The 26,505-nt window shown below is 40.5% G+C and overlaps 1 protein-coding gene across 2 annotated transcripts in view; it reads left to right on the forward strand.

Moving 5' to 3' along the window:
* The first annotated feature begins 2,582 nt into the window (after nucleotides 1–2,582).
* The window catches only part of BMT2 (base methyltransferase of 25S rRNA 2 homolog), an 85,804-nt gene continuing 61,881 nt past the window's right edge, over nucleotides 2,583–26,505 (forward strand). Inside the window, exons 1-2 of one of the 2 annotated variants that reach the window (XM_004382576.2) lie at nucleotides 2,583–2,870; nucleotides 26,237–26,378. In XM_004382576.2, coding sequence (XP_004382633.1) covers nucleotides 2,711–2,870; nucleotides 26,237–26,378 — 302 coding nt within the window. In that variant the 5' untranslated portion in view covers nucleotides 2,583–2,710. Of the gene's footprint in view, nucleotides 2,871–12,965; nucleotides 12,998–26,236; nucleotides 26,379–26,505 lie in introns of those variants that run through there. The other variant, XM_023737025.1, reaches the window with a different exon arrangement.

Below are 26,505 nucleotides of genomic sequence, written 5' to 3' on the forward strand. Positions count from 1 at the left end.
GATGCCCTGAATTTGGACTTTTAGCCTACTTTAACTGTGAGGAAATAAATTTCTCTTTGTTAAAGCCATCCACTTGTGGTATTTCTGTTGTAGCAGCACTGGATGACTAAGATAACAATATAAAAAACTTTAACACACTTGACCATTTGATTCAGAACTTCTACTCTTAGGAATTTGGCCTAAGAAATGTATACTCAAAATAATAGACAAAGATTTGTGTACAAGGGTGTTCACTACAGCATTATTTGTAATTCAGAAAAAATGGAAACAGCACAAATCTACAATAATGGAGGATTTGTTAATGAAATGATAGGCTACTCATATAATAGACTACCACACAGCCGTCAAGAAATATGATCCCATCTGAAATAAGCACGCAAGCAAAGAAAAAGATGTTAACAGTTGTTATCTCTCAGCAGTGGTTTTCCAGGTGACTTAGTGGCACAAGGGTTAAAACACTCGGCTGCTAACCTAAAGGTGGGCAGTTGAAATCTACCAGCAGCTCCTGGGAGAAAGATGTGGCAGTCTGCTTTCCTAAAGGTTTACAGCCTAGGAAACCCATGGGACACTTCTACTCTGTCCTATAGGGTGGCTATGAGTCAGAATGGCGACGGGTTTGGCTTTGTTACTTTCTTTACTCCTTTCTGTATTTTCCAAATTTCCTTCAGTGTATACCTCTACTTTCAAAAAAGAGTAAAAAGTTCATTCACTCGTAGCAGTATGGAAGAAGTTAGACAAAAATAACTACAGTTCAGTACAAACGAAATTTAATGCTCTTTACTGTCATTGTAACTCCCAAATATTTGCATCTCTTTTTGCCTCCCGTATCTATTAAACTATGGAAAGAGCAGAAAGAGATGTTCATTCAATTACATTCTCAATTTATTAGGCGGTTCGCGGTAATTTCTCCTCATAATTTTAATGAGCCGTTCTGAAGTTCATATGTCCCTGTCTCTGTTTGATTTGTATCTCCACAGTGATGGATTTCACCACTCTTCTCCCCTCACCTCCCTCCTCCCGTTCCTCCTGTGTTCCAAACCAAAAACTCGTTGCCATCGAGTGGATTCTGACTCAGCGACCCTACAGGCAGAGTAGAACTGCCCCATAGGGTTTCCAAGGAGCAGCTGGTGGATTGGAGCCGCGGAGCTTTTAGTTAGTAACCGGAGCTGTTAACCACTACGCCACCAAGGTTCCCTCCTGCGCTCTGGAGTGTGTATAATGCTTTGTTCTTTAGGTCTTCATCATTCAGAAGGTGGCATATAAAAGTTGCATAATGCAAACTATAGCCACTGCCATCAAGTCGATTCCCACTCATAGCGCCCCTTTAGGACAGAGTAGAACTGCCTCACAGGGTTTCCAAAGAGCGGCTGGTGGACTGGAACTGCCGACCTTTTGGCTAGCAGCGGTATCACTTAACCACTGAGCCACCAGGGCTCCAAACGCAACCTATAGTCATTGATCAAAAAGTTCTCATTGCAATAATTCCCAAATCATATCATATAACCAACATCTGCAGTACTCTACTGTCTAATACAATTCATTAAAGGCTTTCAGTCTTGTTGAATCTGGCACTCAGCAGTCTCAGCACCACCTCAGGAGCTAATGCATAGTCTACCTCTCTCTGGAAGCAGCGTTCTACCTTTATGGGACAGGAATCAGCAAGCACATTCTCTCTGAGCTTCCCAAGAGAAGAAGAGGTATGGGGGAGGAGGCCGCGCAGGTTGCCAAATCCATTCAAGCACGCTCGACACAGACTAACCCATTAAACTAAAGGTTAGGAAGCCACCAGAGCCGACTAAAAACGCCCAGAATTCTGACGCGAATTAGACCAAAAGCAGAACTCCTATGACACTGGGGCTTCTACAAACTTCTTGAGGGCATCTGTTGTAGGTTCTCTATCTTACCTTCTCTCTCCCTCGCATCTCCTATTGCTTAGCCCTCTCCTTTTCCCCATTTTGTGTCCCTTGCCCAGCAGAGGCACTAAGAGCATTGACCCCAGCACTCATGGAGAGTTTGCCGGCCCGTGAATTAAACCAGCACTTCGTAGCCAGACCTCTGCTTGAGCCAATGAAGGCAGCTATGCTTGGGCTGCCATCTCAGAAATGCTTCTTCAGAGCTATGCAGCTAAAGGGAGGCTACGTTTGACAAAGCGCAGCACGGGCTCAGGCAAAAGACCCAGGCGACGCACCAGATTATAACCCGTGGGGGTGGGGGACGGAGCGGGGGAGGATGGGAAGACGTGAGAAAACCGGACAGTAAGTACAAGGAAGCCCAAACTAAGCAAACTCGGCTGCGCAAGCGCGTCGCCTGAAGCACGTCTCCGGCGGCCGCACCACGACGCTTGCGCACAGACGCCAGGGAGGGGAGGGGAGGGAAGGGGGATGGCAAGAAGCACTTCGGCCTAGCGCTCCCACCTCCTCAGCGACCCTCGGCCTGCAAGCCCCGCCTCCTCCAGCTGCTCGCTTTCCAAACAACCCGGTGCGCGGCCGGCGCTCTCCGTCGATTGGCCCTTGGCCTTTTCCGTTTCCGCCCAGCCCTCCACAGTCCACCAATCAGCTTGTGCGTTTGGGTAAGGTGCAACCTCCGAGGCCGTGGCTTCTGGTCCTCTGCCTCCTCCAGCTGCTGCCTCCGCTGCTGCCTCCTCCTTCCCCACCTCCTCCGCCAGGCGAGCGTCTGCGGGGGCCCGAGGGGCGGCGGCGGCGGCGGCGATATGGAGCCGGGGGTCGGCAGCCGAGGCGCTGCTCGCGGTCAGGGGGCCGGGCCCCCGAGCAGTCCGCCGCCCCAGGAGCAGGAGCGGAAGCTGGAGCAGGAGAAGCTCTCCGGGGTGGTGAAGAACGTCCACCGGCGGCTCCGCAAGAAGTACCGGGAAGGTAAACAGCGGGGGGCGGGGAAGGCCTAATCACCCCCACCCCTTGTCACTTCTCCTCTCTCCCGAAGAAAGAAGCCACCATTGACACTTACAGGAGCTGCACGTCAGCCCCTGCCGCTCTCCCCGGCCGGACACCCCTTCTCGTCTGAGCCCTCAGCCGGCGTTAGGCACGCTTCTCCCGCCCCCTTTTCTTCGAGGGCCTTTGGGGAGAGTTTCGGGCCTGTGGAGGCACTGAGTCCCCAGCCGAGGTGCTGAGATGGTTGTCACCACACACATATACAGACCATGTTCACAGAGGAGGTAGGGGCGGCTTGTTGCGAGCGACTTGTAAGGTAATACACGAAGACAGGCAAAATCCATTTGTGAAAGACAGACTGAAAGAAGCCTAGTTGCCTCTCTCTCTCTCTTCTGCTTGACCAGCCTGTTGTTTCAGTTGCTTCCCCGTCAGCCAGCTTTTCGTAGTACCCCATTGCTACGGGTTTAGCCGGGGGCCCTGCCAGAGCTTCCTCGCTTTGGTTTCCAGGGCTGCGAAGTTAGCAGGCCTTTTAGCTGGCTGGACTTCACCTTGTTAAAATGGGGAGGAGCTACATTCGTGCTCACCCCTCTCCCCCTTCCTCAAATGCTTCATTTTAGTGTTTATTTAGGCAGGGGAGATAGGGCAGGTTCTCAAAATACTTGCGAGTTTTGAATAATCTATCACTACTAGGCCTCCTAGGACACTGATGCCGGTGAGGCCGGCCATTGGTGGGAACCCCTTCCACGGAAGAGCAGAAGCAAGGGAAAAAGCTTAGTAACCTTTGATTGTGCCTTTTAGTAGTGCTTATAGTTGGAGTCCACAGTTATCCTTGATATTTTTAAATATAGTTTGTGTTTTCCTTACAGATCTATCTTATAAAGCTTTGATGGTGAAAATTCCCAGTTTTTTTGTATGCTCAAGAGAAATTTCTAAGTATCAAAATGAAGGGCTCACTTTCTAGTGGCTCTCGCTTTAGGTTAATGCAAACTGAAAAGTCAGCAGTCTTCTAGTGTTTTATACTTAGTTAATAATTTAGGATTAGAAGCAAAATTATGACAGCGAAAGAACAGAGACATGTAGTATCATGTTACTTCTGATTTACACACACTTTTCAGTTACTCTAGCTGCTTGAAAACTAAGTATCTTTTGTTTCTTTTAATGCAGTTGATGTGTTTCATTTTGCAAACTTCAAATTCAAAGTTATCTTTCCTTGGCAACTTAAGCCTAGCTTTTAATAGTGGCAGCTTACATAGCACCAAAGGTGACCTATAGTTATTGTTTAATAGGTAGGAATAGAAAGAGACTTAACGGGCATAGATAAGATGTTGAAATCTGTTTTTTAAAAGGATGCTTTAAACCCCAACCCACAGCTTAATAAAATGAGTAGTTACCATAGCAACAATTGCATCATTCTTGATCTTCAGAGAATGTACTTACATAATGGCATTTATTGTAGATTTTTATGTTGTTTGGAGAAATGAGGAAATAAATGGACACTGCCCTGCAATGTATCATGCTATTTTGTACAAACTTAAGTACATTTAAAAAAAAATTAGCATATAATTGTTTGTTTTTACCTTTTTATAATAATTTCTTATTTATAAATGACTAGGTTCCACTTAAATTAACACACTACTAATGTGATATCTCAAGTACTGTTTATACTTGCTTAGTTCCCACATGTTTAAACATGTCTTTAACCCTGAATATTACCCACGAGAACATTTGTCTATGATGAGAATTGGAAATTGGAAGTCATCATAGCTAAAAAGATACATGTAGTTCAAAAGTGAATGAGTGTGCTTCTGGGCAGTCTGTAAACATTTGAATGAGACTGTATTTTAGGCATTTAATGCCCTGGATTCCACCAATGATCTAGACTTCTCTAGGCTTTGCTGCAGTGATATACAAAAGCCCCAACAGTGAACTAGCAGAGTAAATGATCTTAATGAGCATGCCCTTTCTACCTTTATCTGATATGTTGGTCGAATCTTGGTTGTGAAAAAGCCAACTGTAAGAGTATGTCTACGTAATAGTCGTAAATAATATTTTTTTAGTGTTTTTGTTTGGTTCTTAGTATTGTTGTAATATTGGTGGTCTCCAGTCTGTCAACATGTTTTACAAGTTCATTTGCAGGTCAGCTTTGGTCATAAGACAATAATATAAATGATACTTGAGTGCTAGGTCATCCCACAAAAGCCTCGTTAATCCATTACATACCTGAACTATAGTCCAGTAACTACGGAAACTACTCTCATTTTATAGCAGTAGTCCTGCCAGAAAATGCAGTGAAAATTCCAGCTTGGAATGTTGGAATAGAAGGAATCTTAACATTTATCAATAATTCCCAGACATGGCTGATCAGCAGATTTATCTGAGTGCTTTTCAGAAAATCCCTGCATTCCACCACCGATCTGTAGTTTCAGAATCCTTGCCATTACAGCATGGAAACTTGTCAGCCATATTTTAGAGTAGTGATCTAAAGTAGCTCCTTCATTTCACAGATGAACGAGCTGATTCGCAAAAAGATTAAATGACTTGCTTGAAGATTGGACGGTTCATCACTAGCACTATATATACTTTATGGGAATAAGAGTTATTTTTTCCCAATTCCAAGCCTGATGTTGGTGACTCCAAATATTGGTAGAATGGAAGGAAAAACGAGAGACAGCAAGTAGTTCTAGAATTTGTGTAAGGGAGGAGGATATAAATTGATGGAAATGGGTGCTCAGTTAGGTACGTATGATTAACTGAGTTGGGACTTTGTGAGGTGTAATTTTTTTAGAGAGAGATGACGGAAGGAAGGAAGTGGAGATGGAGTGAAGAAGGAGGTGAAACATTGCAATAGTAAGGACAGGAGTGAAGACTGGATAATGAGTCTGGGGTTCTTATCGCTGGTAGTGGAGTTGATATGAAGCAGAAAGAAGAATGAAAATGAGGTTCTTCTGCTGTGGTAGTAAAAGATTGCTCCTTGTCTTAGTTATCTAGTGCTGCTATAGAAATGCCACAAGTGGATGGCTTTAACAAAGAGAAATTTATTTGCTCACAGTAAAGTAGGGTAAACGTCCAAATTCAGGGCATCAGCTCCAGGGGAAGGTTTTCTCTCTGTGTCAGCTCTGGAGGAAGGTCCTTCTCATCAGTCTTCCCCTGGACTAGGAGCTTCTCCGAGCAGGAACCCCAGGTCCAAAGGACGTGCTCTGCTCTTGCCACTGCTTTCTTGATCATATGAGGTCCCCCTGTCTCTCTGCTTGCCTCTCTCTTTTATATCCCAAAAGAAATTGGCTCAAGACACAATCCAGTCCTGTAGATTGAGTCCTGCCTTATCAACACAACTGCTGCCCATCCCCCCTCGTTAACATCATAGAGGCAGGATTTACCACACATAGGAAAATCACATCAGATGACAAAATGGTAGACAGTCACACAATGCTGGGAATCATTTCCTAGCCAAATTGATACACATATTTTTGGGGGACACAATTCAATCCATGACACTCGCTTAACTCCCACCCTTCCCCAATCCATTTGTCAAGCTGATGCTTATTGATGGTGATGAACAGACTTGAGATGGGGTCTGGGGAGTGGTGGGTAGAGTTTTGAAGACCACTAGATTAGTTTTATGTACTCTTGTACTGCCTTTTTCCTTTCTACTCCCATTTTACTGCCTGTCCTGTGTCACCACTTAAGAGACCCTGTGCTACTTTGCATAACGGTAAAGTGAGAATCCACGATAAAAGTCGGTGTTCCAAACACTACTGTTGTCTGAAGTAGTTACCAAGAGATAAGGAAATGACTAGGAGTGGTGATGAGAAGAGGTGTTTTAGTGTCAGCCATTTATAGATAGGAGATGATTCTTTAGGTTGAGTTTATAAATGTGCTTGCCATATATAGGTGTCTTCCATCTTTGCTGTACAGAATTTTTAAAATTTGACCTCCACGTAAACCAAAAATATTTTTAATATATCATAAGAGGTGTAGATAGTTTTTTAATAAGAAACAGCTAGTTTTGCTTCCCAAACAGGGACTTCATTGTTTAATCAGATCTGCCTGATAAGTACATATCAAATTGAGAACTGAAGTAGAGCCATATGTATTTTCAGTTGCCTTTGTGTGATTTCTTTCCATGATCCTATTTGTATATAATTATTATTATGCTTGACATTTTCTTTTTCTAAACTTTAAAGTATTCATGTAAAAACACCAGGAAAATATAAAAGGATACAACTGTCAGCAGTAAAGTACAATCTCCATTTCATTTAGTTTTGATTTTTTTAACCTATCTTGTGAGTGTCTTTAGCAAATTTCATCGGTTTATTCATTCCCTAATTTTACTTATTCTATATGCTAAGACAGATTAAAAGTTTATTATGTAAGCCCATGAAGTTTATACATCAATCAGAGAAAAATAAAAATACATCTAAACAGTTACTAGTATTATCAAGATCATGGGATTATAGGTGATCTTTATTATACTTTTCTACATTTTTTAAAATCAGCATTAGTTGCAATGATAATATCATAAAAGTAGTTAACAGATTACATAAACAAAACAGATTACTGATAAGAAGCAGGAAAGAAGAACTCAGGATAAGTTGGTTCTGTAGACTGAGTCCAGAAAAAATGGTGTTATAAAGGTTAACAGTTGTGAGCATCATTTTAAGAGTCAGGGACTAAATAGCCTAATTTAGACGTTTAATTATTGATTATTCAAATTCATCTTCATAGTTTAGGGCTAATGGTGAGCTAGAGTAGCAGTTTAGGATAAACTGAAGAGAATACATTTACAATAGATTATTTTCTAGCAAGCACCAAAAATAAGCAAATTTGAATTAGAAATAATTTTAAACTAAAAACCAAAGCGTGTAAAACAATGAATGTAATTTTAATGTTTTTCTTGAAACAAAATCTTGAATTTTTTTTAATAAATCAGAGTAACAGGCTATTTTAAACTGACTTTTTTGCCTTCTTCTTCGGTGACCCTTCAACACAGCTGCTTTAAAATACTGATTACCTCCTTGACCCCAAGAAACCTTCAGCAAGTTTTCTTTGTTTACTCTTAAGTGAGGTTTTAGTGTTTTCTTTTTATGTTCTTGCTAGTCACACTCATTCTAATATAAAATCAGAAAGTACTACCTTTTATAATACCGTCTTTGCTTAATTAGCAAAATAGGTGAAGTGAAAATTGTCCACAGAAAGATTTCTTAACTTTGTTGAAGGAGAATTTGAACTGCCATTCCAGCAGGGGAACAAAAAATGAGAGGAGCTTAATAGTAACACTAAAAGATAGAACTTTGGTAAATAGTTCGGTAAGTGGCACATAGCAGGCATGCAATATATATTAGCTATTTGGTTTTGTTACTATTAGTCATTTTTGTAGTAATATGTTTACTTTGTAGTCAGATATTTACCTTTTAGGTGCTTTTTGCGTTTAGAAAGATACATAAAAATCAAAAGAATTGGTGCAGATCATTTGATGATTTTATGAAGGGGGGAAAACCAAAACAAGTATAGTGGTTCTTAGTCTTGGTGCCACATCAGTATGATCTGTGGAACTTTGTGGAGTGCAGGCATCTATGTTATTTTAAAGTTTCATAGATTATACAGTGGACACAGAGGTTGAGCTGAACTAAATAAAATATGATGGATTTGAGTGGGAAGGACACTGGAAGAATGGAGACCAGCTATAAGAGCCACGAGGCTCTTAATACTAATCTGATTTAGAGTTAATAATGGCATAAATATGAGCGTAGTGATCATGAAAATGGAGAAGGGTGAATCAAAGACTTTTTAAAGGTAAGTGTAAGCAGTTTTTGTAAAGGAGAATAGTCAAAGATGACACTGATATTTCTTGTGTGTTCCACTAAATGGAATGTTAGTTGTGCCCGTAGCATCCAGGTTGGAAATGTATGTGTTTGGGTAGTGGGTGGGGGTGGGAGTGGGCAAGGCAAGGAGGCCTAGGTGGGCGGGCATGTTAGCTTGTCAAAGGGATGGTAGTAATGATTTACTTTGAAGTGTACTCTTTGGAAGTGTAGGACTGAAAGCCCTTTTTCAGGTTAAATCTTTGAGAGCAGATGAATTCTCAGGGAAGTGACAGACCCTTGAAAGATACCAGTAGTTAGGGATTGGAAGAAGAAAGTGGAACCCTCACAGAGCACAGTAAGTACTTACAGAGGTTGAATTTCTACTGTGCTGGCTGCTGACACAGTAGTAGAACTGTACTAGCTATCATTTGTGCTACATCTGTGGTAACAAGAAGGTGTTTATAGTGACATTCTGAAGTCCTCAAGAAAATTTAAAATTAAGTTTACTATAATATTATTTAAGAAAATAGTGATTTGCTGTGACTTCAAAGATTTCCAGTCTTTATTGGCTCAGGTACAGTGTTGTTTTCTTTACCTATATATCATGTTTGCAGCTTTAAAGCACCCAAGGGATGATTCTTAATCTGTATTGTGCTTCAGTGTCCTGTGGTGAAGCTTTTAAAATGCTGATTCATAGGCCCTGAGAAAGCAATTCAGTAGGATTGAGATTGGGACCCAGGAATCTGCATACTTAATAATCCCATGTGTGATTCCGACGTGGGTGATTATTGAAACACTTTGAAAAAACACTGACCCAAGGTTTTGCTGTTGCAGAGAAAAGAAGGGGCACGTTGATGCTAAAGAATATGTTTGTCTTTGGAAGCTCTGTTTTTTCAAATCTATTCCTTACTCATATGTACCTGTGAAATGTTTCATTTCTGTAATAAAAGTACAGTATACAGAAGGCACTCAAAAGATGAATGGGGAAGAGCTGCCTCCTCAAAGTAGAGTCAACCTTAATGACATGGATGGAGTCAAGCTTTCGGGACCTTCATTTGCTGATGTGGCTTGGCACAACTCAAAATGAGAAAACAGCTGGAAACATCCACTAATAATTGGAATGTGGAATTTACAAGGTATGAATCTAGGAAAATTAGAAATCATCAAAAATGAAATGGACCACATAAACTTTGATATCCTAGGCATTAGTGAGCTGAAGTGGACTGGTATTGGCCATTTTGAATCAGAAAATCCTATGATCTGCTATGCCAGGAATGACAAGTTGAAGACAAATGGCATTGCATTCATCATCAAAAAGGACATCTCAAAATCTAGCCTGAAGTACAGTGTTGTCAGTGATAGGATAATATCTATATGCCTACAAGGAAGACCAGTTAATACAACTATTATTATGTACCAACCACTAAAGCCAAAGCTGAAAGAAATGGAAGATTTTTACCAACTTCTGTAGTCTGAAATGGATTGAACATGGAATCAGGATGCATTGATAATTACTGGTGATTGGAATACGAAAGTTGGAAACAAAGAAGAAGGATCAGTAGTTGGAAAATATGGCCTTGGTGATAGAAACGATGCCGGAGATCACCTGATAGAATTTTGCAAGACCAATGACTTCTTCATTGCAAATACATTTTTTCAACAACATAAACAGAGACTGTACACATGCACCTCACCAGATGGAATATACAGGAATCAAATTGACTACATCTCTGGAAAGAGATGATGGGAAAGCTCAATATCATCAGTCAGAACAAGGTCAGGGGCCGACTGCTGAACAGACCATCAATTGGTCATTTGCAAGTTCAACTCGAAGCTGAGGAAAATTAGAACAAGTCCACAAAAGCCAAAGTAAGACCTTGAGTATGTCCCACCTGAATTTAGAGTCCATCTCAAGAATAGATTTGACGCCCTGAACACAAATGACTGAAGACCAGTGAGTTGTAGAATGACAGCAAGGACATCATACATGAAGAAAGCAACAGGTCATTAAAAAGATGGGAAAGAAAGAAAAGACCAAAATGGATGTCAGAAGAGACTGTAAAACTTGCTTTTGAACGTCGAGTAGGTAAAGCAAATGGAAGAAATGATGAAGTAGAAGAGCTGAACAAAAGATTTCAAAGAGCAGCTCAAGAAGACAAAGTGAAGATTATGATGACATGTGCAAAGACCTGGAGTTAGAAAACCAAAAGGGAAGAACACGCTAGGCGTTTCTTAAGCTGAAAGAACTGAAGAAAAACTTCAAGCTTCAAGTTGCAATATTGAAGGTTTCTACAGGGAAAATATTAAACAACACAGGAAACATCAAAAGAAGATAGAAGGAAAACACAGAGTCACTATACAAAAAGAATTGGTCGATGTTCAACTATTTCAGGAGGTAGCATATGATCAGGAACCAATGGTACTGAGGGAAGAGGTCCTAGCTGCATTGAAATCATTGGCGAAAAACAAGGCTTCAGGAATTGATACAATACCAACTGAGTTGTTTCAACAAACATATGCACCACTGGAAGCACTCACTCATCTGTGCCAAGAAACTTGGATGACAGCTACCTAATTCTACCCTGATTCTATACAGTTGTTCTAACAAAACAAGGGGATAATGTGTGGTTTAATGTTTGGAAGGTGTGCATCAGGGTTGTATCCTTTCTGCATACTTATTCTGTCTGTGTACTGAGCAAATAATCTAAGAAGCTGGACTATATGAAGAATGGGGCATCAGGATTGGAGGAAGATTCATTAACAACCTGCTTTATGCAGATGACACGACCTTGCTTGCTGAAAGTGAAGAGGACTTGAAATGCATACTGATGAATATCAAAGTCTGCAGCTTTCTGTATGGATTACATCTCAATATGAAGAAAACAAAAATTTTCATAACTGGACCAGTAAGCAGCATCGTGGTAAATGGAGAAAAGATTGAAATCGTCAAGGATTTAATTTGACATGGATCGACAGTCAACACCCGTGGAAGCAGCAGTCAAAAAATCAAAAGAGAGGCAGAGCCAATATGGTAGATTAGTCAGAGGCTTCCTGTGGTCCCTCTTGCAACAAAGACCTGAAAAAACAAGTGACTCTATTGTATATGACAATCTAGGAGCCCTGAACATCAAAGACAAAGTTGAGGAGTCAGACTGAGTGGCAGGGGGAGGGAGAGATAGTTTAGAAGCAGCAAGGATTTGCCAGACGTGACCTGCCCAGTACCCTGCAGGCTGGATCAGCCGGCTCACGCGGGCTGAGGCAAGCAGTAGTGCTCAGGACCCGTTTTCCACACCAGGAGAAACTGAGTGTCAGAGAGTGTGTAAGCCTGCGGAACCAGGGGAAAATGGCGCTGAATCTGCAAAAGTTAAGTGCAAGTGTCTGACCTACCATGTGGGATGAAAAAACCCTTCCCCTCCCTGGGACATACCTCTCTCCCATTTATCTGCCTCCTCCCTGCTCTGCTCTGGTCCCGGTCCGGCTTCAGCGATTGCCGTGCCCCCATGAACCGGAAGTGGGACCCATCGCTTGCCCCAAGCCATTCTCCCAGCTTTGGAGAGGGAACAAATTAACAAACAGGAAAAAATAATCTGCCAGCTCCCCTGAGCCAGGAATGCAGGGCAGGCACAGCCTTTTGCCTATGGGTCCATGAACTTTGAATGCCTTTCTCCCCTGTCTAGACCTATGTGGGCTCATTTCAACATCATAGGTCGTCATTAGCACAGTAAAACAGCATATATATCTGAAGCCTATTTTCAACTGCAACAACTAAGGGGGAGTGGCAGATTCATGACATTTGACACCATCTTGCTTATTAAACAGGGTCCTCACCTACTGACATCAGGGGACTGAGGGCTGATGGCTCCACCGACTCCACCTAGCCACAACGGGTCGGAGAATAAGTGGTACCTCCCAGTCTGTGATGGTTAAGAATCTGTGTCAACTTGGCTGGGCAGTGATTCCCTCGGTGTTTATATGTGATCACTTCCATGATTGAATATGCTGTGAGTAGCCAATCAGTTGAAAGGAAGTTTCCTTGAGGGTGTGGCGTGCATCCAAATATAAGCAGACATTCTGGCTTTTTGCTCGCTCCGGATCCTGCGGCTGCCTCCTGTTCATCTGAACTCCGGTTCTTGGGACTTGAGCTGTCAGCTTATCTGCTGATCCTGGGATTCATCGATCTTCACGGCCTGTGAGTGGAGTCCTGCTTTCCAGCCTGCTGATCTTGGGTTCGCCAGCCCTTGCAGCTATGTAAATTGGGAGAAGCCTCTATCCTAATCCACAGACTTGGAATGTTCCAGCTTCTACAATTGCGTGAGCTGTTTCTTTTATATAAATTTCTCTGTATATATTTATGTGCTTTACTGGTTTTGCTTTTCTAGAGAACCTAGCTTAAGACATTTGGTACCAAGAGTGGTTCTAGACAGAATTGTAAGGGTGAGGTTTCTGAATTGGTTCTCAGGTCTGGTTAGTCTTAAAGATGTTGATGACTCTACTTCCAGCAGTAAAGAGGGCACTACTAATCCATGGCATGAGATGGCAAAACAAATACGCAAAATATCACCACCAGTAGATCAGGTATTGGTGAAAGGCGAGGCTCGGGGTGAACACATGTGTGATACCTTTCTACAGTTTTGTCAAAATGGAAAGTATAAGGAAGTTGTTTGGTTGGTCTTACTTTCACTAGACAAATTGATGAAAGAATGACATGCACTCAGGGCTTCAGAGTCAAAACTCAAGTGCTGCATAAATGACCTTAAGGCTTCCACTTGTACTTTGAAAGAAAGCCTTATTTCTTATAGTAACAGAGCTGAAATTGCTGAAAACCAAACCCCGAGTCTTATTGTTAGAGTGGCTGAATTACAATGCCAGCTCAATTGCCAACCTCGAGAGTGTCTGAAGTTAAAGTAAGGGCATTGATTGGGAAGAAATGGGATCCTGAAACTTGGGATGGGGACATATGGGCAGATAATCAGGAAGCTGGGGACACTGAGCTCCTAAATTCCATTGAATCACTTCTGCCAGCAGAACCAGTTCCATCTGAAGAGATTACTTCATGTTTGTCTGCTAAGCCACCCTGCCCAGAAAAACAATTAGCCCCTCCACTCCCATCTAATGAGATTAGCCTTAGACCAGCTGTCTCTAAAGAGCCCTTGCCTGAGTCATTGCCTGGGGCATCGCCTGAGGCAGATGCTGTACAAGACAGTGCTGAATGTTCTCAAAAAAGTTCCACACTACCAACTCTGGCTTCTAGACCTATGACTAGACTTCAGTCCCAGCAAGCCCCAAAAAGTGAAGTACAAAGTGTGACCCAGGAGGAGGTACGCTACACTACAGAAGAACTGCTTGACTTTTCTAATATGTACAAATAGAAACCTGGGGAATATGTGTGGGAATGGCTATAAGGGTGTGGGATAGTGGTGCAAGAAACATAAAGATGGATCAGTCTGAGTTTTTTGCTATGAGTCCACTAAGCACAGATTGTTCATTCAGTGTTTCAGCTCGAGAAGTTAGGAAAGGATCTAATAGTTTATTTGGTTGGGTTGCTGAAGCATGGACTATGAGGTAGCCTACACTAAATCAAGTTGAAGTACCAGACCTGCCTTGGTATACTGTAGAAGACAGTGTCCAAAGACTTAGTGAAATTGGCATGCTAGAGTGGATTTATCAGGTTAGACCCACAGACCCACACATGGAGTGCCCAGAAGACACACCTTTTACCACAACTGTGAGGAACAAATTTGTGAAGGGAGCTCCAGCATCCTTGAAGACTGCTGTGATTGCTATTTCATGTAAATCAGATTTAACAGTGGGAACTGCCCTAACTGAATTAAGACACCTAACTACAATGGGGCTGATTGGACCCAGTGGTAGTAGGGGCCAAGTGGCTGCACTCAATCGACAAAGACAAGGTGGGCATGGCTACAGTAATGGACAGAGGAGTGAAAGCAGTAATCAGAATAGTGTGACTTGTATGAACTTAAATAGCATTGGCTACTTAGTCATGGTATCCCTAGGAGTGAAATAGATAAGAAAACTACTATTTATTTGATCTGTACAAACGAATGAATTCTAGTTCAGGTGAACAGCAGTCAAATCCAAATAGCCAGAATAGAGAGTCACGGTCCCTCAGTCAATTCCCAAATTTGAGCAAGTTTAAAGACCCACAACCCCCAGAATGAAGAGGAGGCCGGGTCTCCTTGAGGAAGGACTCCAATACAATGCCAAAAATTTTTACTGTTACTCTTTCTCCCAGCCTTCCCCAAAGGGATCTACGGCCTTTTATGAGAGTGACTGTTCACTGGGGAAAAGGAAATAATCAGACTTTTTGGGGATTACTGGATACTGGCTCTGAGCTGACACTAATTCCAGGAGACCCAAAACGTCACTGTGGCCCACCGGTCAGAGTGGGGGCATATGGAGATCAGGTTATTAATGGAGTCTTGGCTCATATCCATCTCACAGTAGGTCCAGTGGGTCCCTGAACCCATCCTGTAGTGATTTCCCCAGTTCCAGAATGCATAATTGTAATAGATATACTCAGCAACTGGCAGAAACCCCACATTGGAACCTTGACAAATATAATAAGAGCTATTATGGTAGTTAAAGCCAAGTGGATGCCATTAGAACTGCCCCTACTTAGGAAAACAGTAAACCAAAAGCAATACTGCATTCCTGGAGGGATTGCATAGATTACTGCCACCATCAAGGACTTGAAGGATGCAGGAGTGGTGATTCCCACCACATCCCCATTCAACTCGCCTATTTGGCCTGTGCAAAAAACAGATGGATCTTGAAGAATGGCAGTAGATTATCGAAAACTTAACCAAGTGGTGACTCCGATTGCAGCTGCTGTTCCAGACATAGTTCTATTGCTTGAGCAAATTAATACATCTCCTGGTACTTGGTATGCAGCTACTGATCTGGCTAATGCCTTTTAGTCCATACCTGTTTCAAAGGACCACTGGAAGCAATTTGCCTTCAGCTGGCAAGGCCAACAATACATCTTCACTTGCCTGCCTCAGGGCTGCATTAACTCTCCAGCGTTATGTCATAATTTAGTCTGCAGGGAACTTGATCACCTTTCCCTTCCACAAGACATCACACTGGTCCATTACATTGATGACATTCTGCCGATTGGACCTAGTAAGGAAGAAGTGTCAATGACTCTGGACTTATTGGTAAAACATTTGCATGCTAGAGGGTGGGAGATTAATCCCACAAAAGTTCAGGCACCTTCCACTTCAGTGAAATTTCTAGGGATCCAGTAGTGTTGGGCATGTGGAGACATTCCTTCTAAAGTGAAGGATAAGTTATTGTATCTTGCTGCCCCCACGACTAAAAAGGAGGCACAGCGCCTAGTGGGCCTCTTTGGATTTTGGAGGCAACATATTCCTCATTTGGGTGTGCTACTCCAGCGTATTTATCAAGTGACTTGAAAAGCTGCTAGTTTTGAGTGGGGACCAGAACAAGAGAAGGCTCTACAACAGGTTCAGGCTGCTGTGCAAGCCGCTCTGCCACTTGGACCGTATGATCCAGCTGATCCAATGATGCTTGAAGTGTCAGTGGCAGATAAAGATGCTGTTTGGAGTCTTTGGCGGGCCCTATTGGTGAATCACAGCGCAGACCCTTACGATTTTGTAGCAAAGCTCTGCCATCCTCTGCAGATAACTACTGTCCTTTTGAGAAACAACTTTTGGCTTGTTACTGGGCCTTAGTAGAGACTGAACGCTTAACCATGGGACACCAAGTCACCATGAGACCTGAGGTGCCCATCATGAACTGGGTGTTGCCTGAGCCATAGGACCATAAAGTTGGACATGCACAGCAGCACTCCATCATTAAATGGAAGTGGTATATTCGAGATCGGGCCTGAGCAGGACCCGAAGGCACGAGTAAGTTGCATGAGGAAGTGGCCCAAATGCCCATGGTCTCCACTCCTGTCACATTACCTTCCATCTGCCAGTCTCCAACTATGGCCTCATGGGGAGTTCCTTATGATCAGTTGACTGAGGAAGAGAAAACTCTTGCCTGGTTTACAGATGGTTCTGCGTGATATGCAGGTGCCACTCAAAAGTGAACTGTGACAGCACTACAGCCCCTTTCTGGGACCTCCCTGAAGGACAGTGGTGAAGGGAAATCCTCTCAATGGGCAGAACTTCGAGCAATGCACCTGGTTGTTCACTTTGCTTGGAAGGAGAAATGGCCAGATGTGTGATTATATACTAATTCATGGGCTGTGGCCAATGGTTTGGCTGGATGGTCAGGGACTTGGAAGGAACATGATTGGAAAATTGGAGACAAGGATTTATGGGGAAGAGGTATGTGGATAGACCTCTCCAAATGGGCTAAAGAAGTGAAGATATTTGTCTCATGTGAATGCTCACCAAAGGGTGACCTCAGCAGAGGATGATTTTAACAATCAAATGGATAGGATGACGCGTTCTGTGGAAACCAGTCATCCTCTTTGCCCAGCTACTCCCATCGTTGCTCAGTGGGCTCATGAACAAAGTCTTATGTAGTTGTGATGTTTAAGATTATGTATCAACTTGGCTGGGCCGTGATTCTCAGTGTTTTAATGTAATCATTCCCATGATTGAATATACTCTTGAGTAGCCAGTCAGATGAAAGGGAATCTCCTTGGGGGTGTGGCCCACATCTGAATATAAGCAGACGTTCTGGCTTTTGCTGTCTCTGGATTCTGCGGCTGCTTCCTGTCCTCTCATCTCCGGTTCTTGGGACTTGAGCTGTCAGCTTATCTGCCGATCCCGGGAATCGTCGATCTTCACAGCCTATGAGCGGAGTCCTGCTTTCCAGCCTGCCTATCTTGGGTTCGCCAGCCCCTGTGGCTACATGAATCAAGGGAAGCCTCTATCCTAATCCACAGACTTGGGATGTTCTAACCTCTACAATTGTGTGAGATATTTCTTTGATATAAATGTCTCTATATCTATGTATACACTTTACTGGTTTTGCTTCTCTAGAGAACCAAGACTAAGACACTGTCCTTAGAGCCACCAGCATTGGGTGCCCAAAGTCTGGCTACAAAACCCACCCACCTATGTACTCCAGGGAACAGGGACACACCTTCCACCCGGGCACTCAGAGGCAGCCATAAACTCCCTACCTTGCTTAGCACATAACCCCTTACTGTAGCCAGATACCTGTGCCTACTCCAGTCACCTCTACATAGCCCTGCCTGTCTAAGACCATAGGTGAGAGCCTGCACCACAGACTCGGTGACCGACAACCTGGACACCTGAGGTGAATCCACACAAGAAAAGTAAATGGGCTCCTGGGCTCACATACTTAGTAACAGCTCTAACCACTTGGTGACAGGACATGATAACTTCAAAGACACCAATAATGAAAGTAGCTCACACAGCCAGCGTATTTGGGCATATCAAAACAAAATAAGAAGCTAGGACACACTAAGCAAACATAAAACAAATTAATAACTTACTGATGGCTCAGAGACAACAATATCAAATCACATAGAGGCAGACCCTGATGGCTTCAGCAACTGACCAAAACAAAGAACCAACAAACCTCCTGGAGGAAGAGAAAGTCTTGGAATTACTGGATCTAGAAGTCAAATGTTAATACACAGAACTCTTCAAACGATCAGGAAGGAGATCAGACAAAAGGCGAACCAAGCCAAGGAACACACAAAGCAACAGAGGAACTTAAGAAGGTTATACAAGGGCATAATAACAAATTTAACAGGCTGCAAGAAGCCATAGAGAGACGGCAAACAGAAATCCAAAACATTAACAATAAAATTTAAGAATTAGACAACTCTATAGAAACTCATAGGAGCAGAATTGAGGCAATGGAAGTCAGAATTAATCAGATTGAAGATAAAGCACTTGTACACCAACTTATCTGACGAAAAATCAGATAAAAGAATTTTTAAAAATGAAGATACTCTAAGAATTATGTGGGACTCCATCAATAGGAATAACCTACAAATGATTGGAGTACTAGAACAGAGAGAATTGTTGAAGATTTGTTGACAGAAAATTTCCATGATATTGTGAAAGACAAGAAGATATCTATCCAAGAAGCTCAATGATCCACACATAAGTAGATCCCAAAAGAAAGTCACCCAAGACTTAATCAAACTTGCCAAAACCAAAGATAGAGAATTTTAAGAGCATCTAGGGGTAAACGAAAAGTCATCTACAAAGGAGAGTCACTAAGACTAAGCTCGGACTACTCAGCAGAAACCATGCAGGCAAGAAGGCAATGGGATGACGTATATAAAGCCTTGAAGGAAAAAAAAATTGCTGCCAAGAATTATATATCCAGCAAAACTGTGTCTCAAAGATGATGGTGAAATTAGGGCATTTCCAGATAAACAGAAGTTAAGGGGATTTGTGAAAGCCAAACCAAAAGTACAAAAATACTAAAGGGAGTCCTCCGGTTAGAAAATGAATAACATCAGGTAACAACCCAAGACTAGAACATAGGACAGAACACCCAGATATAAACCCAGATACGGAAGTCACAAAAATAAAGCTAAAACACTGAAAATAGGGAAACAGAGAGGTCAATATGTAAGAAGATTACATAAAAACCAAAAAGAGAGACTAAATAATGTAGTTATAGAATCATATGAAGAGAAAGTCAAAACAAGATGAAGAAATAAAAGATTGGTTTAAACTTAGAAAAATAGACGTAAATATTAAGGTAACGGCAAAGGAAACTAACAATCCTACATATCAAAATAAAAAGAAGAAGAAAATAAAAACTCAGCAAATACAAAATCGACAGCAATGAAAATACATAAAGAAAAACGAATCAGCACAGAAAATTAAGTGGAACAAAGAAACCACCAACAGCACACAAAAACTACATCAAATTAGCAGCGCTAAACTCGTACCTATCAGTAATTTCGCTGAATGTAACTGGACTAAATGCACCAGTAAAGAGACAGGGAGTGGCAGAATGGATTAAAAAACACGATCCGTCTATATGCTGAGCACAAGAGACACATCTTAGACTTAAAGACACAAACAAACTAAAACTCAAAGGATGAAAAAAATATGTCAAGTAAACAACACTCAAAAAGGAATGGGAGTGGCAATATTAATCTCTGACAAAATAGACTTTAAAGCAATATCTACCACAAAGGATAAGGAAGGACACTATATAATGATTAAAAGGTCAGTATACCAGGAGGACATAACCACAAGATGTGTTTACACACCCAGCGACAGGGCTTCAAAATACATAAAACAAGCTCTAACAGCATGGAAAAGAGAAATAGAAAGCTCCACGATAATAATAGGAGACTTCGACACACCACTTTTGGTGATGGACAAAACATCCAGAAAGAAGATCAGTAAAGACACGGAAGAGCTAAATGCCACGTTCAACCAACTTGATCTCATAGACATATACCGAGCACTCCAACAGCAGCCAAGTATCTTTTCCTTTCCAACCCACATGGAACATTCTCCAGAATAGACCACATATTAGGCCACAAAGGAAGCCTTAACAGAATCCAAAAAATCCAAATATTACAAAGCATCTTTTTTGACCATAACACCATAAAACTAGAAATCAATAACAGAAAAAGCAAGGGAAAAAAAATCAAAAACATGGAAACTGAACAACACCTTGCTCAAAAACTACTGGGTTTTAGAAGAAATCAAGGACAGAATAAAGAAATTCACAGAATCAGAATGAAAACACATCCTATCAGAACCTTTCGGACACAGCAAAAGCAGTGCTCAGAGGTCAGTTTATACCAGTGAATGCACACATCCAAAAAAGTGAAAGGACCAAAATCAAAATATTAACCCTACGACTCAAACAAATAGAAAAATAGCAACAAAAGAAGCCCACAGGCACCAGAAGAATGGAAATAATAAAAATTAGAGCGAAAATAAATGAAATAGAGAGTAGAAAAACAATTGAAAGAGTTAACAAGACAAAAGCTGGTTTTTTGAGAAGATCAACAAAATCCATAAACCATTCGCCAAACTGACAAAAGACAAACAGGAGAGGAAGGAAATAACCCACATAAGAAACAAGATGGGTGATATCACCACAGACCCAACTGAAATTAAGAGAATCACAACAGAATACTATGAAAAATTGTATTCTAATAAGTTCAAAAACCTAGAGGAAATAGACAAATTTCTAGAATCGCACTACCTGCCTAAACTAACACAAACAGAGGTAGAACAACTACATAAACCTATAACAAAAGAAGAGATTGAAGAGGTAATTAAAAAACTCCCAACCGAAAAAAGTCCCGATCCTGATGGCTTCACTGGAGAATTCTACCAAACTTTCAGAGAAGAGTTAACACCAGTACTACTAAAGGTATTTCAGAGCATAGAAAAGGATGGAGTACTCCCAAACTCATTCTGTGAAGCCAGTATAATCCTGATACCAAACCAGGTAAAGACACTACAAAAAAAGAAAATTACAGACCAACTCTCCTCATGAACATAGATGCAAAAATCCTCAACAAAATTCTAGCCAATAGAATTCAACAGCATATCAAAAATATAATTCACCATAACCAAGTAGAATTCATACCAGGTATGCAGGGATGGTTCAACATTAGAAAAACAATCAATGTAATCCATCACATAAGTAAAACAAAAGACAAGAACCGCATGATCTTATCAATGGATGCAGAAAAGGCATCTGACAAAGTCCAACACCCATTCACAATAAAAAGTCAGCAAAATAGGAATAGAAGGGAAATTCCTCAGTATAATTAAGGGCATTTATACAAAGCCAACAGCCAACATCATCCTAAAAGGAGAGACTTTGAAAGTATTCCTCTTGAGAACGGGAATCAGACAAGGATGCCCTTTATCACCACTCTTATTCAACATTGTACTGGAGGTCCTAGCCGGAGCAGTTAGGCTAGAAAAAGAAAGAAAGGGCATCCAAACTGGTAAGGAAGAAGTAAAAGTATTCCTGTTTGTAGATGGTATGATCCCATACACAGAAAACCCCAAAGAACCCACAAGAAAACTACTGGAACAAACAGAAGATTTTAGCAAAGTATCAGGATACAAGATTAACACACAAAAGTCTCTTGGATTCCTCTACACCAACAAAAAGAACTTCGAAGAGGAAATCACCAAATCAATACCATTTACAATATCCCCCAAGAAGATAAAATACTTAGGAATAAATCTAACTAGAGACGTAAAAGACCTATACAAAGAAAACTACAAGACACTACTGCAAGAAACCAAAAGAGAGCTACATAAGTGGAAAACATACCTTGCTCATGGATAGTAAGACTCAACATTGTGAAAATGTCAGTTCTACCCAAAGCAATCTACAAATACAATGCAATCCCGATCCAGATTCCAGTGGCATTTTTAATGAGACGGAGAAACGAATCACCAACTTCATATGAGTTCACCAAAAGAGTAAAAAGACAATCTACAGACTGGGAAAAAAAATTTTGGCTACCACATATCCAATGAGGGTCTAATCTCTAAGATCTACAAGATACTGCAAAAGCTCAACAACAAAAAGACAAATAACCCAGTTAAAAAATTGGCAAAGGATATGAACAGGCACTTCACCAAAGAAGACATTCAGGTGGCTACCAGATACGTGAGGAAATGTTCACGATCATTAGCCATTGGAGAAATGCAGATCAAAACTACAATGAGATACCATCTCACCCCAACAAATCTAGCCTTAATCCAAAAAACACAAAATAATAAATATTGGACAGGCTGTGGAGAGACTGGAACACTTATACACTGCTGGTGGGAATGTAAAATGGTACAACCACTTTGGAAATAGATTTAGCACTTCCTTAAGAAGCTAGAAATAGAAGTACTGTAGGATCTAGAAAGAGAAGTACCATATAATCCAGCAATCCCACTCCTTGGAATATATCCTAGAGAAATAAGAGCCATCACATGAATAGATATATGCACACCCATGTTCATTGCAGCACTGTTCACAATAGCAAAAAGATGGAAACTACCTAGATGCCTATGAACAGACAAATGGATAAACAAATTATGGTATATTCACACAGTGGATGAAAAGGCAGAAAGGGATAGTAGCTGATTAAATGGACCTGGAAAACATAGGGTGGAAAGGGGGAGTGTGCTGTCACATTATAGGGATTGCAACTACGGTCACATAACAATATGTGTGTAAATTTTTGTGTGAGAAATGATCTTGAGCTGTAAGTTTTCACCTAAAGCACAATGGAAAAAAAAAGAAATCAAAAGACGCATTGCACTGGGCAAATCTGCTGCAAAAGACCTCTTTAAATGTTAAAAAGCAAAAATATCACTTTAAGAGCTAAATTGTGTCTGACCCAAGCCATGGTATTTTCACTTGCGTCATATGCATGAGAAAGCTGGACAATGAATAAGGAAGATCAAAGAAGAACTGATGCCTTTGAATTATGATGTTGGCAAAGAATATTGAATATACCGTGGACTGCCAAAAGAATGAACAAGTCTGTCCTGGAAGAAATACAACCAGAGTGCTTCTTAGTAGCAAGGATGACATCTCACATATGGATTGATGCAGTGGCTGTAACAATGGGCTCGAGCATAACAACGATGGTGAGGATGGCTCAGGACCTGAAGTGTTTTGTTCTTTTGTACATAGAATCGCTGTGAGTTGAAACCCACTCAATAGCACCTAACTACAACAACAAGCATACTGTCTTTATGTCTTCAAAACAGCACTGAGGGTTGAATGGCTCGTGGACACTTGTGCCCCACACCCGCCACCACTACCACTTAGTTCAAGATTTACAGCCTTGGAAACTCCATGGGGCAGTTCTGGTCTGTCCTGTAGGGTTACTATGTGTTGGAATTGACTTGATGGCAATGGGTATAAATTGTGTAGTAGCTGTTGATTTCAAATTAGGTTGCAGGACGTATATTTTTAAACTGTGCTTTCTAAAAATTTTCAAAGTCTCTGTATTTGGGAGAAGTGGAGTGTGTGTACGCATTGAAGCTTTAGTCCTCTTTTTCTCTTTGACTAAGTTGTTTGTGTTGTACTTACATTAGTCATAATGTATAAGTAAAGAATATGTCAGTTAGGGCTTTAAATATTCATAATATTGTACGGACTGACCTTATTAAAAGCATTCTTAAAATTTTTAATGTGAGAAAATCTGTATATATTAATATTTTTTTTACTGCATTTTGGATTTGTGTTTTGTCATTCTCACAGAAAACAATTTTCACTCAAGGTAATTTTTAAAAATATTTACAGATCTATTTACTTTAAGACACATTCATTCTTTCTGGGATTCTTGTAAGAAATGGATCATTAATCACAATTATTTTTGAATCATTCACAAATGCCAGCGTATTAAGATAAATAATAAGGCTAATTACTGTTTCACTGAGAGTTGTGATTGATTCAGCTTAAATACTAAAGCATTTTCTGTACTGTATTGACTAGACTTTTGATGCAGACCTCAGGACATTCAAACTCCTGATTTGCCTTTTGATAATGAAAAATATTATCCTTTTAAGTAAAAGACAGTCTTAAATATTCACCTAGTCAGTAAGTGATTAAAAAAAAATCCTTAGAATTGAGTTTAACGTATTTTTTGTGTGTGTATGCGGTTTGACTCAGCAGAAAGATTTGGAATATGTATAGTGGGCACTGGTCAGCTTAACTCTTTGAATTTTAGAACCCAAATCATAGGTTATTTTGACAGTGCTTTAAAGGTTAAATACCACTATTTTTAATATTGTTAAAAAAAAATAATGGACTATTAAGAAAAAACTGAATTTTTACAATTCTTTTTTTGTTTAGTAACTTTATCTTAAACAAAAAAAAAAAAAAACAGCAATTTCAAGGGTATTCTGAAAAGTGGAATTTTCTGTTAACTGAAAATTAACTATGTGTTTTGTTCAGTTACATAGCAGTAGATATTTAGCTTAGTGTGTGCACAATAGTAGGGATTTTATACATTTTTGTTGAATAAATACATGAATTAAAAGTTTTGGGCACAGGATACCTTACATGAGATATACCAAAAACCAAACCCATTACTGTCGAGTCGATTCTGATTCATAGTGACCCTGTATAGGGACCATATTAATTTCATATCTCTATTACAGCATCTATCACATTTTATTACATGTATTTCCCCTTCCTTTGATGCCAGCTCCCTCTCATTCACTTCATTATTCTCTACAGGATTTGACGCAGAGTAGATTTTCAGCAAATCTGTTTTAAGAGTGAAAAGTATATACAATTGCCTTGGTTACTCTCAGTTTTATATTAAGTGTGCTATACTTTACCAATCACACATCTGGTAACCAGAGCATCAGTTTCGGTATCAGCACATTTCAGAGAGTTTGCATAAAAACATTAAATTGAAGTTGTCTGCAATTAGAGTAGAGTTTGAGTTGAATAAGCCTACAGGCAAAATTTGAATTCTTCCTCAGAACTTCAGTGGAGCAGTCAGTAAGCCTTAAAACTCCGTAAGAAATGGAAATATTTAAAGAGAATTTTGATGAGTCTGAAAAACTAGAGGTCTTCAAAAAACTGTGGGAGTAAGTTTTGTGTACATATACAGTTTTTGTTTTGCATTTTAACGCTGGTAGAATAATTCTAGAGTAAATTGAATTTCAGAGCATACAGTGGCATGTTTAGGACTCTGAGAATTTGTAATAGATGCCTCTGGTGCCCCCATATCACATATTCTTGGTCCTTAGCTGTGATGGACTATTCAGTGTGGGCTCACCCAGAGTCCCATTTTATATGTATACAGCTCTCTTTTCTACTTTCTGCCTTTCTCCTGCACTGCTAGTGCCACTGAAGATGTCACCTTATTCAGTGCGTGAGAGCAGACTAGAAGTGAAGGTTGTTAATAATCCTCGATTAATGGAGAGTAATACATGCTCCAGCCTCCTGTTCTGCAGGTGGACAGTTCTGAGAAGTATTTTGTGTGCTTCTCTGTTGCCCATAGCAGCAGCGTCAAGAATGTACACTTGTATCGGCTTTTTCTCCTTTCTTGCTTCATTTTCACTCCCTCCCTCCTGTTTCCTGTGATTTCCTCTCAAATAAACTGGTTGCACCCAGGACCTTGTCTTAGATTGTGCCTTCTGTAGAATCTGAACTAAGAAGTCTTATAGAAAGAAAATTTGTATAAATGTGTTACACCTAGCTTTTCCCAGCATATTTGATCGTAGAACTTTTGTTTAAATCACTGCTATTACCATATCAAAGACCGTGATTTTGAAAATACTAATACAATCTAATTTTTATAGATTAAAAACCAGTCAGAGAGAATGTAAGTCCTCTTCCAATATCTCATTGTTAATGAATAAATTGTAGAGACAGAGCAAGAGCCCAGGTCTTTTAATTCTCTATATTTGATTATTAAATCATAATAAATTAAAATCTATGCATAAAGGAACTTGTAAAATACAAACTCATAGAAATTCAGTATTTATTTAGTTTAACTTCATGATTTTGTTTATACTCATCTTTAAATAATTTTAGATTATGCTGAAACTTGCAAGAGCCTGAACATGTTTTGAAGTTAATTTATTTTTTTCTTGTTTCTAGTGGGAGACTTTGATAAGATCTGGCGAGAACACTGTGAGGACGAGGAAACGCTTTGTGAATATGCTGTTGCAATGAAAAATTTGGCAGATAATCATTGGGCAAAAACTTGTGAGGGCGAAGGTCGTATTGAATGGTGTTGTAGGTGAGTTATTATGAACTTGTTATTATGAACAACACTTAGGGTTTCTAATGTACTCTTAAAACTCCTAAATGTAGGTGATACTTTTGTATTTTATAATTTATCAACATGGAAAACCAGAGATATTTTT

The sequence above is a fragment of the Trichechus manatus genome, unplaced genomic scaffold (genome assembly GCF_000243295.1).
Source record: "Trichechus manatus latirostris isolate Lorelei unplaced genomic scaffold, TriManLat1.0 scaffold00096, whole genome shotgun sequence".
NCBI lineage: Eukaryota > Metazoa > Chordata > Mammalia > Sirenia > Trichechidae > Trichechus > Trichechus manatus.